At 39.5% G+C, this 12687-nt stretch overlaps 2 protein-coding genes and 1 long non-coding RNA gene across 5 annotated transcripts; 1 reads left to right on the top strand and 2 right to left on the bottom strand.

The window, feature by feature from the left end:
* Nucleotides 1–1105: 1105 nt before the first annotated feature.
* Nucleotides 1106–4400, top strand: LOC146294988 (uncharacterized). Its single transcript, XR_014753248.1, has 3 exons — nucleotides 1106–1744; nucleotides 2218–2343; nucleotides 4246–4400. It is a non-coding gene; the product is annotated as an uncharacterized LOC146294988 (long non-coding RNA).
* LOC146294987 (HLA class I histocompatibility antigen, alpha chain E-like) lies at nucleotides 2552–5527 on the bottom strand. Of its 2 annotated transcripts, XM_084695648.1 has the most exons (4): nucleotides 5322–5527; nucleotides 4491–4763; nucleotides 4269–4396; nucleotides 2552–2939 (listed from the first exon to the last, which is right to left on the bottom strand). In XM_084695648.1, the coding sequence occupies exons 1-3, from the start codon at nucleotides 5377–5379 to the stop codon at nucleotides 4299–4301; spliced, it is 429 nt and encodes a 142-aa protein (XP_084551774.1). In that variant the 5' UTR covers nucleotides 5380–5527; the 3' UTR covers nucleotides 2552–2939; nucleotides 4269–4298. The 2 variants fall into 2 exon arrangements, with proteins under 2 accessions (XP_084551774.1, XP_084551773.1); XM_084695647.1 differs by having other exon boundaries at nucleotides 2552–4396.
* A 53-nt stretch (nucleotides 5528–5580) lies between these two features.
* On the bottom strand, nucleotides 5581–12668 carry LOC146294986 (H-2 class I histocompatibility antigen, Q10 alpha chain-like). Of its 2 annotated transcripts, none has more exons than XM_084695646.1 (14): nucleotides 12495–12668; nucleotides 11664–11936; nucleotides 11282–11569; nucleotides 10865–11146; nucleotides 10536–10658; nucleotides 10113–10142; nucleotides 8902–8985; nucleotides 8633–8695; nucleotides 8219–8254; nucleotides 8024–8083; nucleotides 7455–7517; nucleotides 7105–7164; nucleotides 6664–6731; nucleotides 5581–6215 (listed from the first exon to the last, which is right to left on the bottom strand). In XM_084695646.1, the coding sequence occupies exons 1-13, from the start codon at nucleotides 12550–12552 to the stop codon at nucleotides 6667–6669; spliced, it is 1485 nt and encodes a 494-aa protein (XP_084551772.1). In that variant the 5' UTR covers nucleotides 12553–12668; the 3' UTR covers nucleotides 5581–6215; nucleotides 6664–6666. The 2 variants fall into 2 exon arrangements, with proteins under 2 accessions (XP_084551772.1, XP_084551770.1); XM_084695644.1 differs by having other exon boundaries at nucleotides 5581–6221; nucleotides 12495–12666.
* Nucleotides 12669–12687: the final 19 nt, after the last annotated feature.

Genomic DNA, 12687 nt, shown 5'->3' with positions numbered 1-12687 from the left:
AAAAGAAATATTTTTATTTTACAGATAAATCAGATTCAGACCACCCTAAAACTGATGGCCTTGTGAATAGGTTGAACAAAACTTTGAAGCAGAAGCTGCGAAAGGTCATTGAGGAAGATGGAAAAAACTGGGACCAGCTCCATACGTAGTCTACTCGTTACAGTAAGGCCTCCATGGGGTTCTTACCATTCGAGCGACTGAATTGGGAGTTGTCCCTGAGGTCTCCTCGACAGGAGCCTGCATGTATACAGGCTATTGTTTTGTTTATTCTGTCCAAAAAATACTTATAGGCGGAAAGTATATATTCCTCTCTGGAACATTGTACAAGTCTTGTATTTTACAACCAATCCGATGTATTACATGCATGTTGCTAGGTAAAAATGACTTTCACATGTTTGCAAGTTCTGCTATAGGCTCTGACTTGGTTAAAGATATAGCCTACATGACGTAGATACGATCATAATTAAAACCATCAATGTTCAATGTTACTGTAACAAATCAATGTTACTATTTAGGCCAAATGTTTTTAAAAATACGATAGGACAACAAATGATACTATAATGTGTTTAACAATGTAGCCTAAAGCTGTGGTCATGTTGTTGAAATATTTAAATACGGGTAACCTAGGCATTTTAGCTGAAATGTAGGCAACGTCGTGCCAGTCACATACAATTACAAAAGCAATTTGATTCCTCTGAATCAAAATTATGTCAATTGATCAAAATAAGGCTACGCACATTCTGGTTATGGCGCAGCTCTGACAGTAACGATGTAAGTTTCACTTTCCCTTTTGAGGACAATTGTACATTAAATGCCTAGGCCTACTTAGCCTGACGTTGTCATACTCATAATTCTAGTCAGAATATGAGTCTGAGAACTCTCCGTTGGGCTTTGACTACGGGGCATGTTTCAAACAAGCCTGGAATACAAATGCCTCTTCGCTCAATTGGATAGACCTACTACCAATCAGAGCAACGTAATATGTTGTTTGTTCAAAACGAATTCAACTTAAGCGCTCTTTTGTGACGTGGGTGATTACGTTGCTGTTGATCATCTGTCCATCATCATATAAAGCCCGCCCTGGCAATTTCATTGGTATGCCCAGATTCTGGTTTCTGTAGTTGTTCCCCAATACGAGACCCTCCAGACCCAACTTCCCGACCAAATTTTTTTGTGGGCGGGGAGAAGTTGGGCTGGCAGCCAGGCTAAGGCTTACTGGTAAACTAAATCGATTATTTTAGGTTACACACCCTTTTGCTAAACATAGGTAAGGAGGCTTGGGAAAGTTAGCCGTTTGCCCACTGAATGGTAATATAACATTTCAAGAAGATGAGACACCGGATGGCCCAGGTCTGGCCAGTCAAGAACATATCCAACAGATACAACAAACAAACCCAAGTATACAACTGCAGGGCTCAGGTACACACCTTCCAACTGGGGGAGTGAGTGCTAATCCTGGTACCCATCTCAGAGTGCAAGTCTCTGGCTGAATGACAAGGCCACTATGTGTCAGCTACAGGTTACATCAACATGGCTGACAAAAGCTCACCCCCGCATCATGTAAGCTTACAAAACAATTGGTACAGGCTACCTGCCCAACAGGCTACAGCTACCCAAGTGCTGACTGCCCATGCCTCTTCACCCAAAGTTCCTATGGGGGACCAGCTCAGCCCCAGCCAACGCCAGGACCTCCATGAGATACAACACAACGTGCTCACAACATGACATAAAGACTGAGCCAGGGGTGAGTGTATGCGTTAAGCCTCATAGTATCCCTGAGGTCTGGAGGGAGGCAATCAGGACAGAGGTTAGAAAAATGCTTATAATTGAGGAATCCAACAGCGCATGGTCCAGTGCGTGATCCTAGTCCCAAAGCTTGACGGTACGTTATGCTTTTGCAATGATTTTAGGGACTCAATGAAGGGTCCTAATTGGATAACTACTTCATGCCAAGGGTCAAGTAGTTAACCAATTGCCAGGGGTTTGCACATTCTATCTCAACTCTCGATTTGATCAAAGAATATTGGCAGGCCCTACTGACCTGTGCCAAGCCCAACACCGAGCGTAGACTTCTCCAGCCTGGATGGGCTGTACCATTACTCTGTCCTTCCTTTAGGGGTACATGTGTGCCCGTGAGGATGATTGATCCTCTGTCCCCATCAGACCTGCACTGCAACGCAGGGTTATCAAATTGGGATTGCTAACTTTCGTCCATAGGAACCGAAAGTGCAAACAGGAAGCCATCCTGTTATTTTCAGGTGAAACATCGGCCAGTGAACCCAGTTTTGCTCTGTGCTCTAAACACGCCCTATTCACCTCGGTTAACAGCTATAAACAACCAGGGTGAGTACAACTAAATTAACTCTCCACCCCTTTGAAATTTTAACTCATTTGAAAAAGAATCATGGTAGTACCACCAGTAAAATCCTAGGAGCACCATCTCTCTGGGGATTGTGCTTCTAACTGCTCTGAACACAGCAGAAATGAAATGTTCTCTTGACTGTAAACATAATGGACAGAAAATGTGGAAGAATAACTTAACGTTTACAAGTTTCAGTTTTATTCACTTGATTTAATTTAAAGCATCTCCAACTTCAAGTATTTCTGAAAACAACACAACTAAACTAAATCCCTATCCCGTGAAGTAAACACTTATCATACAGTTAAAAACGTTAACATACGGTAACAATCCAGTACAGTGCTATGAGCATAAAACCTTTTGAACAGCAATCTAAAAATAGGTATACTAATATAAAAATATTTTCACAAAACCCTGGAGCTGCAACGCTTTGCCTTATATTTGCTAGAAAGAGAACATACTCAACATTGTGGACAGAGCAGTGTGTTCATCTCATACAGAAACCTCCAGTTTTCTTAATCCCCAGTATTTCCAAGATGTAACATTTTAAAAGAGGGAAAATTGTTTAAAGTGTAGTTTCCTGAAAGAGAGAGAAACAAGAGTCACAACCCCAAGATTTCACTCAGTTGAAAAACTAGAACTGTTGTGACTGCCTTATTTATTTTCTGAAAAAGAAAAAGAAATGTTTTGACAGATATAACACTACAAACAAGACATTCAGTTAGTATTATGATACATCTTTTATATCTTCCACAAAAATATTTTGCACTATGTGGTACATTTTGTAGGGACAACATTGTAGTGATATGATGAACAAGCCGGTGTCCCAGATTGAATGAAACATCATCTCAGAGCCTGTTTAAGGAGAGCCTTGCCACTCCCTATTAAACCCCATTGTACCGAATTTGGCTGCAGTTCCACCAGAGTTCCACTTGGGGTAATCGCGAGCGAGTGCATGTTGAATGGGAGTCTATGGAGCTAAACGGCTAAATTTGTCTCTTTCGCCTGATTGTCGTTGAAAAATCTCCGATTTGATTGTAGTTTGTGCATGTTCAATATGGATTATAGGTCGAAAATTGAATGAACGAGTACTTATGTCCTTTTGATTTCTTACATGGTGATTCGTTGTTGCCCATAACACGCTAGCATTCTGCTACTGAATGCTGATTGGTTAGTAAAGGACTGACCAGAGCTCCCGCTTGATGGCATCCGAAGCGGAATCAGAATGTCGGAGCATTAGCAACATTAGCAACCACATTAGCTAGCCAAAACTCTTTCTAGCTTGTGTATTGACAGGGAGAGCCTAACCTGTCAGCTGTGTTGTCGATGCCCTGAGAAAAAAAGTAAGTGACCAGAACTTGCCGTCAAGCAGTAGCTCTGGTCGTACGATGTGTATGACGTCAATGACATTTTCAAAAGCTTTTTAGAACAGAAAGGCGACTTTCAAAAAATCTAAAACCCGGCAGTGTGTATTTTTTTGGCCTCCCCTTTCGAATTCAGAATTCAAATTACTGGACAAAAAATTATATCCTGAGAAAAGTGGATTTTGAGGGTACCGCTTCATAGACCTCCATTCATTCTGCACTCGCTCGTTAGCGCCCTCACATGGAATTTGAACCAGTTCAGAACCCGGAAGTTTCCCGATAGTGGCAGTCATAGATATATATATCTATGGTGGCAGTTCTCTCTATATTAGACATTCTCTGATCATCTGTAACAATCATGTTTTACTTGGAACCAAGTTTGAGGTAGGTAGGAGGGCAGAGGGGGCTGCTGCACCCCCTGGTGGAGAGTAGAGGGGCTTCAAAACGAAATTGAAAAAATTATAAATAAAAAGTAGTATTTTCTTTTTGTTTGTTTATCCCACTTCCTCTTGGTTGGTACAGCAGCAGCATTAGGGGCGACCCACTGTGTAGAGGTGTCATCGAAAGCCAGGAAGTCATGTCCATCGTAGCTGTACAAAGCCCCTGATGAATCTCACAGAACCCTGCTCCTCCTCAACCTCACAGCCATGCTTCCACTGAAGACTATGGACATCTGAGACAAAACAAGAATACAAATAAACAGTTTGTAAACACAAATATGGTGGATGATGCACTGGACTGGAGTACTGGTCTGTGTTTGTTCTCACCAGAGTCATTCTGATGCATGCGGTCCATCAGGATGCCAATGTTGACTTTGAACCACTGCTCCTTGAACTTGCGTGACTGAGTGCCTTTGTCCCAGTAGTCTTTATCCAGTCTCTCCTTCATCCAGTCCTGCTTGGGAACCTTCTTCTGAAGATCGTTGTCATAGTAGTCGATCATCCTGTCGTTCAGCAGGCCCATGGCAGTGAACTCATGGATACCATGTTGATGAATAGGCTTGGAGAGGGCGGTGTAGACATACTCCAGTGAGTGGCGTCCTGGAGGCAGACAGAGAAAAACATCAGGACTCTTAGTGAAAAGAAAATGGTGTCTTAAAATACCACATGGTAAGAGGTGTATTACTCTGTCTATTGGTAGATATACTGTAGATACTGAACAGTAAGAAACAGCTTGAGAAGACATACGCTTACACATTCCACTCCTCATTTGCCCAAAACAACAAAGTAATATGTTTTCAAATATACATACATCCTGAGTGAAATGTCACCTGAGACAGTTATTCAGCATATTTGAGAATGTTTTCTTATTTAATATGTATTAGTCTTATACTGAATCAATTTGTATTTAAAAACAAAAACATAAAACTAATAAATTAATGCAATTAAAAATAAGAAAGCTAGTTTTATTTAAGGAACAAACTAGATTAATTATCTTTGCAAATTAGTTGAATTTATAATCAATTTGCTTTTTTTTTCAAGCGTGTTGGTATAGATAAACTGAAAAATACATTTCTTTCTCTGTGCGCTAAACTCTTAGATTCTCTCTTTGACAACTCAATTCCGGAGAACGTTGGTGACAGCAATAAAACAACTTACCACTGTTAACAGGCAACATCGGCCTCAAAACAACCAGGATTAGGACACCTAAATTCATTCTTAACCCCTTTTGAAATGATACTATCCAAACTGATTTGAGAAAGATTATAGTAGATCTTTCACCACCTCAATGTCCTTTTCTGAGCATGGCAGTAGTGAACTGCGTTGTGTTAGACATGAGGAACTGCAGACCTCAGACCTCTTCCTGTTCTATTCTACTTGGTAGATACATCCGGGAGGAAGAACTCAAAGTTACAAGTTTCAGTGCATTCAGTTGTATTCAGTTTTATTCAGCATTGAACTATATCCCTCATCCCTTTAATCGATATTTAAACATGAACTTAACACTGATTATACAGTTCAAACTATATCATACAGTAACAGTGCAGTACAGTGCTATGCCCATTGAACCTTGTGAACAAAAATATAAAAACAGGTATAAAACATAAATCATTAATTATTTTAAAAGAAAATACATAGAGCTGCTTTGTATACACAATTATACATTATTGGAGAGAGAACCGCCACAACATTGTGTACATGGAGCAGTGTGTCTTACACAGGAACCTCCAGTGTTCTAAAGTGTCCCACAAAGATAGAAAGATGAAAATGGAAATATGGAAGATTGGATTTAAAGTACATCAGCATGCTATCCCAATAACTAATTACTGATTGATCTGATCCACCACATGCATATGTCAAAGACACTTCCTGATCACCTAAGTAACTAACTTCCTGTTTTTTAGTCGTATGTAACATTTAAGAGACTGCAAACCCATAAGAGGGAGCAAAGATCAACTCAATCAAACAGAACCCTGTCATGTGTTCATCTCTGTCCAGTCAGGGATTCCCTTTCCCCAGCATGATGTCTGACTGCACTGGGACATCCATTATCTGTTCCTGAAAAAGACGAGCACAATTCAAGCACAAATGTTCACACATTACTAGTTACCAGTGGGAAACCCTTTCATAGACTATGTAGGACCGAGGTGTATTCTATGTTTCATGGCTGACATTTAAAGAAGATGAACAAGAAATGTAGGAAAAAACTATGATATGGCAACCTAAACTGGATATAGCTGACCGACATGAGCACGGTACAGTATGTCTGTCTGCCACCACTAGGTGCCGCAGTGACAAAAACAATCACCATTGACTGCTGTATTGCAATGAGTAAAGCTGTGCTCATCAACGTCAAAAACTGGGTTAAAAATCGATTTACATTACATATATTTTTTTTTTTCACGACACAAAAAACACTTTTCAAAAATGTTATCAGACAAATACATCAGTGCTGTTTTAGAGATTTTAACACGGTGGATAGTCAAGCACTGAAACTGACCGTTCAACTGTTTTCAAGCAGGGGTTGCTCTGCACCACACTTGTTTTCTTTTGGTCCAGTCCCATTACCTGAACGGCCAAAAGCATGTACAAATGTCAAATCTAACAATGAGATGTAACTACTTGGTAGGAACAGCATTTATACAGTACTCTTACATGTAGTCATTTAGCAGACGCTCTCATCCAGAGCGACCTACAGTAAGTACAGGGACATTCCCCCCGAGGCAAGTAGGGTGAAGTGCCTTGCCCAAGGACACAATGTCATTTGGCACGGCCGGGAATCGAACCAGCGACCTTCTGATTGCCTGCCCAATTCCCTAACCGCTCAGCCACCTGACTCCCTCTTAACCTTGTTATAACTTATGTGAACTACATATTGCCACATCATTTTGTCTTATTCGCACATTGTGTGAGCGCTTGCAGTTAAGGACTTTATACTGACCGTCCATGTGTTGTGTGGACTCCTGGTTCAGTAAGGGTGCAGCTGATTCATCTGCTGTCTCTGAAGGACCAAGAAACGTTTGTTAGATATAATCACCACTTGTCTTTAATGACCTCAAATATCACTGGGTGAAAAACAATTGGATTCACCACTTTGTTTTGAATGTTCTTTGCAGATTTACCATGTTGTAGACAACATGAAACATGTCATGATTGTGTGACGGTAAATGAACATAGATGAAGGTAAATACAAGATGATCATAGTGTCCCTCCATCCTAAAAGCTTTGATGTCATCTCATCTGAAGAAACTAATGGATGAGTGGAAATGCTGCCATGTTAAAGACACTAACCTGCAGACACAACAATGACCACACTGCTGCCAGTCAGAGATGGGGTCCCACCACAGGAGTTTCCTGAAAAATAAAGCAGAGAGAAGAATCACAATCCCAAGATTTCTTTATTGTTAAACTAACGAGAAATTAAGCAGAAGAGAGACACACAATAGAAATCTTGTGAATTTTCTCGTTCCAATTCCTATATGAATAAACGACCAGTATCAGAACTGCTGACTGCTTTTCATCCGAAAAAGAGATTGAAAACAAAATATTCTGACAGATATAATAGTATAAACAAGCATTTTAGTTAATTTTATGATACATCTTTTATATCTGCCACAAAAAATCTTTAGCACCGTAACAGGTACATTTAGTTGGGAAACACATTTTAGTGTTTATTCAACAAACAAAAAACTTGTTATAAAAGTAAGGCTACCATATGTAGGGATAACGTGAGGTAGCATAATAAGTCATAAGTAAATACGAGATGAGCATAGTTTCACTCCCTTCAAACAGCTTTGATGTCATCCCATCCAAAGAAACAAATGGATGAGTGGAAATATTGCCACGTTGAAGACACTAACCTGCAGAAGCCTCAACACTCTGAGTGCTGCCAGTCAGAGATGAGGTCCCACTGGACTTTCCTGAAAAATAAAGCGGAGAGAAGAGTCATGACCCCAAGATTTCACTTGTGTAAAACTGAAGAGAAGTAAAGCAGAAGTGAGACACAATCAGATTTTTATGACTTTACAAATGTCATTTCTAAATTAATAAACTACCAGAATCAGAACTGCCGTCACTGCCTTCTTTCTTCTCTGAAAAAGAAAAGAGAATGACAATTTAATGTTTTGGCAGGTATAACACTATAAACAAGACATTTAATTAATATTATGATCCATCTTTTATATCTGCTACAAAAATATTTTGCACTATAAAAGGTACATTTAGTAGGGAAACACATTTTAATGAGCTGATATTAACAAGGTGTTTCTTCTGAAAAAAAAAAAACTTTTTTATAAAAGTAAGGCTACCATATGTAGGGGTAACGTGATATAGCATAATAAGTAAAAAGTAAATACAAAATGAGGATAGTTTCACTCAGTTAATTTCAATCCATCCAAACAGCTTTGATGTCATCCCATCCGAAGAAACAAATGGATGAGTGGAAATGTTGCCATGTTAAAGACACTAACCTGCAGCAGCAGCAGTGCTCTGAGTACTGCCAGGTGGAGTTGGGGTCCCAACACTGGAGTTTCCTGAAAAATCAAGCAGAGAGAAGAGTCACAACCCCAAGAATTCACTCAGGTGTAAAACTGAAGAAAAGTTAAGCAGACTTAAAATAGTATTTTTATGATGTTACAAATATATTATGCACTATAAGATACATTTTGTAGGGACAACATTGTAATGATATAATGAACACACTGGTGTCCCAGATTGAATGAAACATCATCTGTCTTACCTGGAACCAAGTTTGAGGTAGGTAGGAGTGCGGAGGGGGCTGCTGCACCCCCTGGCGGAGAGTAGATGGGCTGCCTGCTCAAAACTAAATTAGAAAATGAATAAGTTGTATTTTCTTTTTGTTGGTTATGTTCATATTGCACAAGTATTTTTATTTCATTAAGTGGTTAACTGTGTATCTTAGGTAAAAAAAATGTCAGTCAGGTTGGAAATTACATTCAGATCTCACGTGACAACACACTTGTTGGAAACAGGCATGCAACTGCTCAAGAAATTGTCAGCGCAAAAGCAAATTTTGGATTTCTCTTGGAATCCAAAAAGATGATATGATTGCTTTGCCTGTCAATACTATGAGTGGTCGAGGCTCTTATCATCAAGATACAGTATTTTGTCAATCATACTTTCATAATAGCAAGTAACTTGTTTTCAAGGGCCTTAATCATGTAAGAAAACATGCACAAGTGCACAATTGACTGCATATGTCATTTAAAAAGAACATTTTCATATCAGTTTTGAGCGTGCCACTTGAAAATATGCTTGCAACACTTTCCTCTGACTACCTTTCTTTAGGATCTGAAATGAATACTACAGAAAGAGATACATATTTTCTTCTAGAACCAACAAACGATTGTGAAGTAGGGGGGAATTCAAACATTAAAGGGGTCAAAGAATGCAAAACCGAGTTTACCTTGACATCGTTGAATAATGACAGTTTGGTGGGTAAAATTCACATACAGAGAACCTCAATTCCCATTGGCACCACTTTCCTATGCAATTCTCAAAATGTAGAACTGCTGCTGTCAAACGGGCAGTTTCCAAAAAAAACCTGAGTTGACGTCAATTCGGTGGCTCCACCTTATTTGGCTCTGGTCTGTGCCTTTGTCACGCCCCAAAATTTACATACAGACCAACCCACCAGTTGCGCCTTTGCTCCGCAGCTACGCTCATTGTTAACCAACCAATCAGCGCGTAGCTCATCTAAATATGCATGAGCATACCATCAAAAGGGAAAAAAACCCTTGTTTTGTTGTAAGGGCTATTTCACAGGGTTGCACTAGGGTGCATAGACCGGCACCCGGCCATTTTCAGCCCAACCAATGTTACATACCCTATTCAGAGACCTTAAGGAACAGTGTGAAATACCCTATAAAATTATTCTGTGACCCCTTTAAAACACATATTTGTATTATTATTATTTTAACTGTAACTGACCTAGTTCAGAAGGTGTACGTCTTGGTAGAGCTGAAAAGAAATGTCAAGTTAACTGCAGTACATGCACTGTATAATAATGCCTTATGTTATATTTACATTGTTGCAAAATATATAATCATTTCAGATTTTCATTATACGTGTTAGCTTTCCCTGAAAATAAATTTTAAAACGATGTACGGATGTGTTGAAGTTATCTTATGTCATCTGTTGAATTCTCATTCAAATTCTATCTATCCATGCCTTATTCCTCCACTGAGAATATTTATTTTTTGCCTGGTCTGGATTGAAAGATAAAGAGGACAACTTTGTTACATTGGTCTCTCGTTTGAGAATAATACAAATAAACGCTGAGATAATAAATCTTTAAGTACTTAGAGTAAAGTCCAAATACTTATTTGAATGGAACCTCCAAGCACTACTTACTGATGATGCCTCTTTTATAAAGTATGAACATGAGTCCTCCAACCAAGGCCAGACATATGAGGAAGCCCACAACTCCACTAATAGTTCCGACCTTAACCAGAGGACAGTCACCACACTTGTTTTCTGCAAATAAAGGGAGAAAAATTATTGAGCCAGTAATATGAAGCCAGATGACACACATCAAGACTACAGTAGTTCATCATAATCAACAGTGTTAGAAACATAACTAAGAAACAGCTACAGAAATATAATTATTAGATACTTTTTTCGAGATATGTTTGAAATAGGTGTTACGTGGATATGTTCGGAAGGAGGTGACATTGTATTACCAGGGAATGCTTTAATGATTGGTTCATCCAAGGCTTGGTGGTCAATAAAGCAGTCGTAATTTCCTTGGTCGTTCATGGGGATCTCTACACGTTTCCAAATCTGGTGTGTGCCATCATGGTTGGGCCGGACTCCTGAAGTCTCCACGCCATCAGAGATGACCACCTCATTCTTCCTGATGTTCAGGGAGATGTGTTTTGGCAGGAATCCAGTGGCCCAGCACGTAAGTTTGACATTCCCCACGGTTTTAGACGCTTTTCCATATGCTTCGACAACTGGAGGCTCTACATAGTTAAGAAATAAACATAGTTACAGAGTTAGAGATGTATGCCCTAAACATTTAACTAATCCAATTCAAATGTCATTCTTTTGTGAGGAATTTTGCTCAGCACACACAATATTTAATCTTAGCTACTCACTTGCTTGGCGGAGGGATTTCTGGCCATAATCCCTGAATTTATTCAGCCAGTCAACACACTCCTTCTCCAGGTAACCCTTGGTGTACTGGTTCAGGATCTGCTCTCCATCCCACTTCCTCTTGGTTGTTACAGCAGCAGCATTAGGGGCGACCCACTGTGTAGAGGTGTCATCGAAGGCTAGGAAGTCATCTCCATCGTAGCTGTACTCGTCAAAGCCCCTGATGAATCTCACAGAACCCTGCTCCTCCTCAACCTCACAGCCATGCTTCCACTGAAGACTATGGACATCTGAGACAAAACAAGAATACAAATTAACAGTTTGTAAACACAAATATGGTGGATGATGCACTGGACTGGAGTACTGGTCTGTGTTTGTTCTCACCAGAGTCATTCTGATGCATGCGGTCCATCAGGATGCCAATGTTGACTTTGAACCACTGCTCCTTGAACTTGCGTGACTGAGTGCCTTTGTCCCAGTAGTCTTTATCCAGTCTCTCCTTCATCCAGTCCTGCTTGGGAACCTTCTTCTGAAGATCGTTGTCATAGTAGTCGATCATCCTGTCGTTCAGCAGGCCCATGGCAGTGAACTCATGGATACCATGTTGATGAATAGGCTTGGAGAGGGCGGTGTAGACATACTCCAGTGAGTGGCGTCCTGGAGGCAGACAGAGAAAAACATCAGGACTCTTAGTGAAAAGAAAATGGTGTCTTAAAATACCACATGGTAAGAGGTGTATTACTCTGTCTATTGGTAGATATACTGTAGATACTGAACAGTAAGAAACAGCTTGAGAAGACATACGCTTACACATTCCACTCCTCATTTGCCCAAAACAACAAAGTAATATGTTTTCAAATATACATACATCCTGAGTGAAATGTCACCTGAGACAGTTATTCAGCATATTTGAGAATGTTTTCTTATTTAATATGTATTAGTCTTATACTGAATCAATTTGTATTTAAAAACAAAAACATAAAACTAATAAATTAATGCAATTAAAAATAAGAAAGCTAGTTTTATTTAAGGAACAAACTAGATTAATTATCTTTGCAAATTAGTTGAATTTATAATCAATTTGCTTTTTTTTTCAAGCGTGTTGGTATAGATAAACTGAAAAATACATTTCTTTCTCTGTGCGCTAAACTCTTAGATTCTCTCTTTGACAACTCAATTCCGGAGAACGTTGGTGACAGCAATAAAACAACTTACCACTGTTAACAGGCAACATCGGCCTCAAAACAACCAGGATTAGGACACCTAAATTCATTCTTAACCCCTTTTGAAATGATACTATCCAAACTGATTTGAGAAAGATTATAGTAGATCTTTCACCACCTCAATGTCCTTTTCTGAGCATGGCAGTAGTGAACTGCGTTGTGTTAGACATGAGGAACTGCAGACC

Source organism: Hypomesus nipponensis, chromosome 4 (genome assembly GCF_054491055.1).
Source record: "Hypomesus nipponensis isolate SF chromosome 4, ASM5449105v1, whole genome shotgun sequence".
Taxonomy (NCBI): domain Eukaryota; kingdom Metazoa; phylum Chordata; class Actinopteri; order Osmeriformes; family Osmeridae; genus Hypomesus; species Hypomesus nipponensis.
The sequence above is the reverse complement of the archived record's forward strand: the minus strand, read 5'-3'. Positions and strand labels throughout refer to the sequence as shown.

Excerpts from the sequence above, each read along its gene's own strand:
- LOC146294986 (XM_084695646.1), bottom strand. The coding sequence starts at position 12,552 with ATGAATTTAGGTGTCCTAATCCTGGTTGTTTTGAGGCCGATGTTGCCT. Across the intron at positions 8,986-10,112 it reads ACGTACACCTTCTGAACTAG|TTTTGAGCAGGCAGCCCATC; the intron begins GTCAGTTACAGT and ends TTTCTAATTTAG. Across the intron at positions 7,518-8,023 it reads GAGTGTTGAGGCTTCTGCAG|GAAACTCCTGTGGTGGGACC; the intron begins GTTAGTGTCTTC and ends TTTATTTTTCAG.
- LOC146294987 (XM_084695647.1), bottom strand. The coding sequence starts at position 5,379 with ATGAATTTAGGTGTCCTAATCCTGGTTGTTTTGAGGCCGATGTTGCCT. Across the intron at positions 4,764-5,321 it reads GATGTTGCCTGTTAACAGTG|GACGCCACTCACTGGAGTAT; the intron begins GTAAGTTGTTTT and ends GTCTGCCTCCAG. Across the intron at positions 4,397-4,490 it reads CATGCATCAGAATGACTCTG|ATGTCCATAGTCTTCAGTGG; the intron begins GTGAGAACAAAC and ends GTTTTGTCTCAG.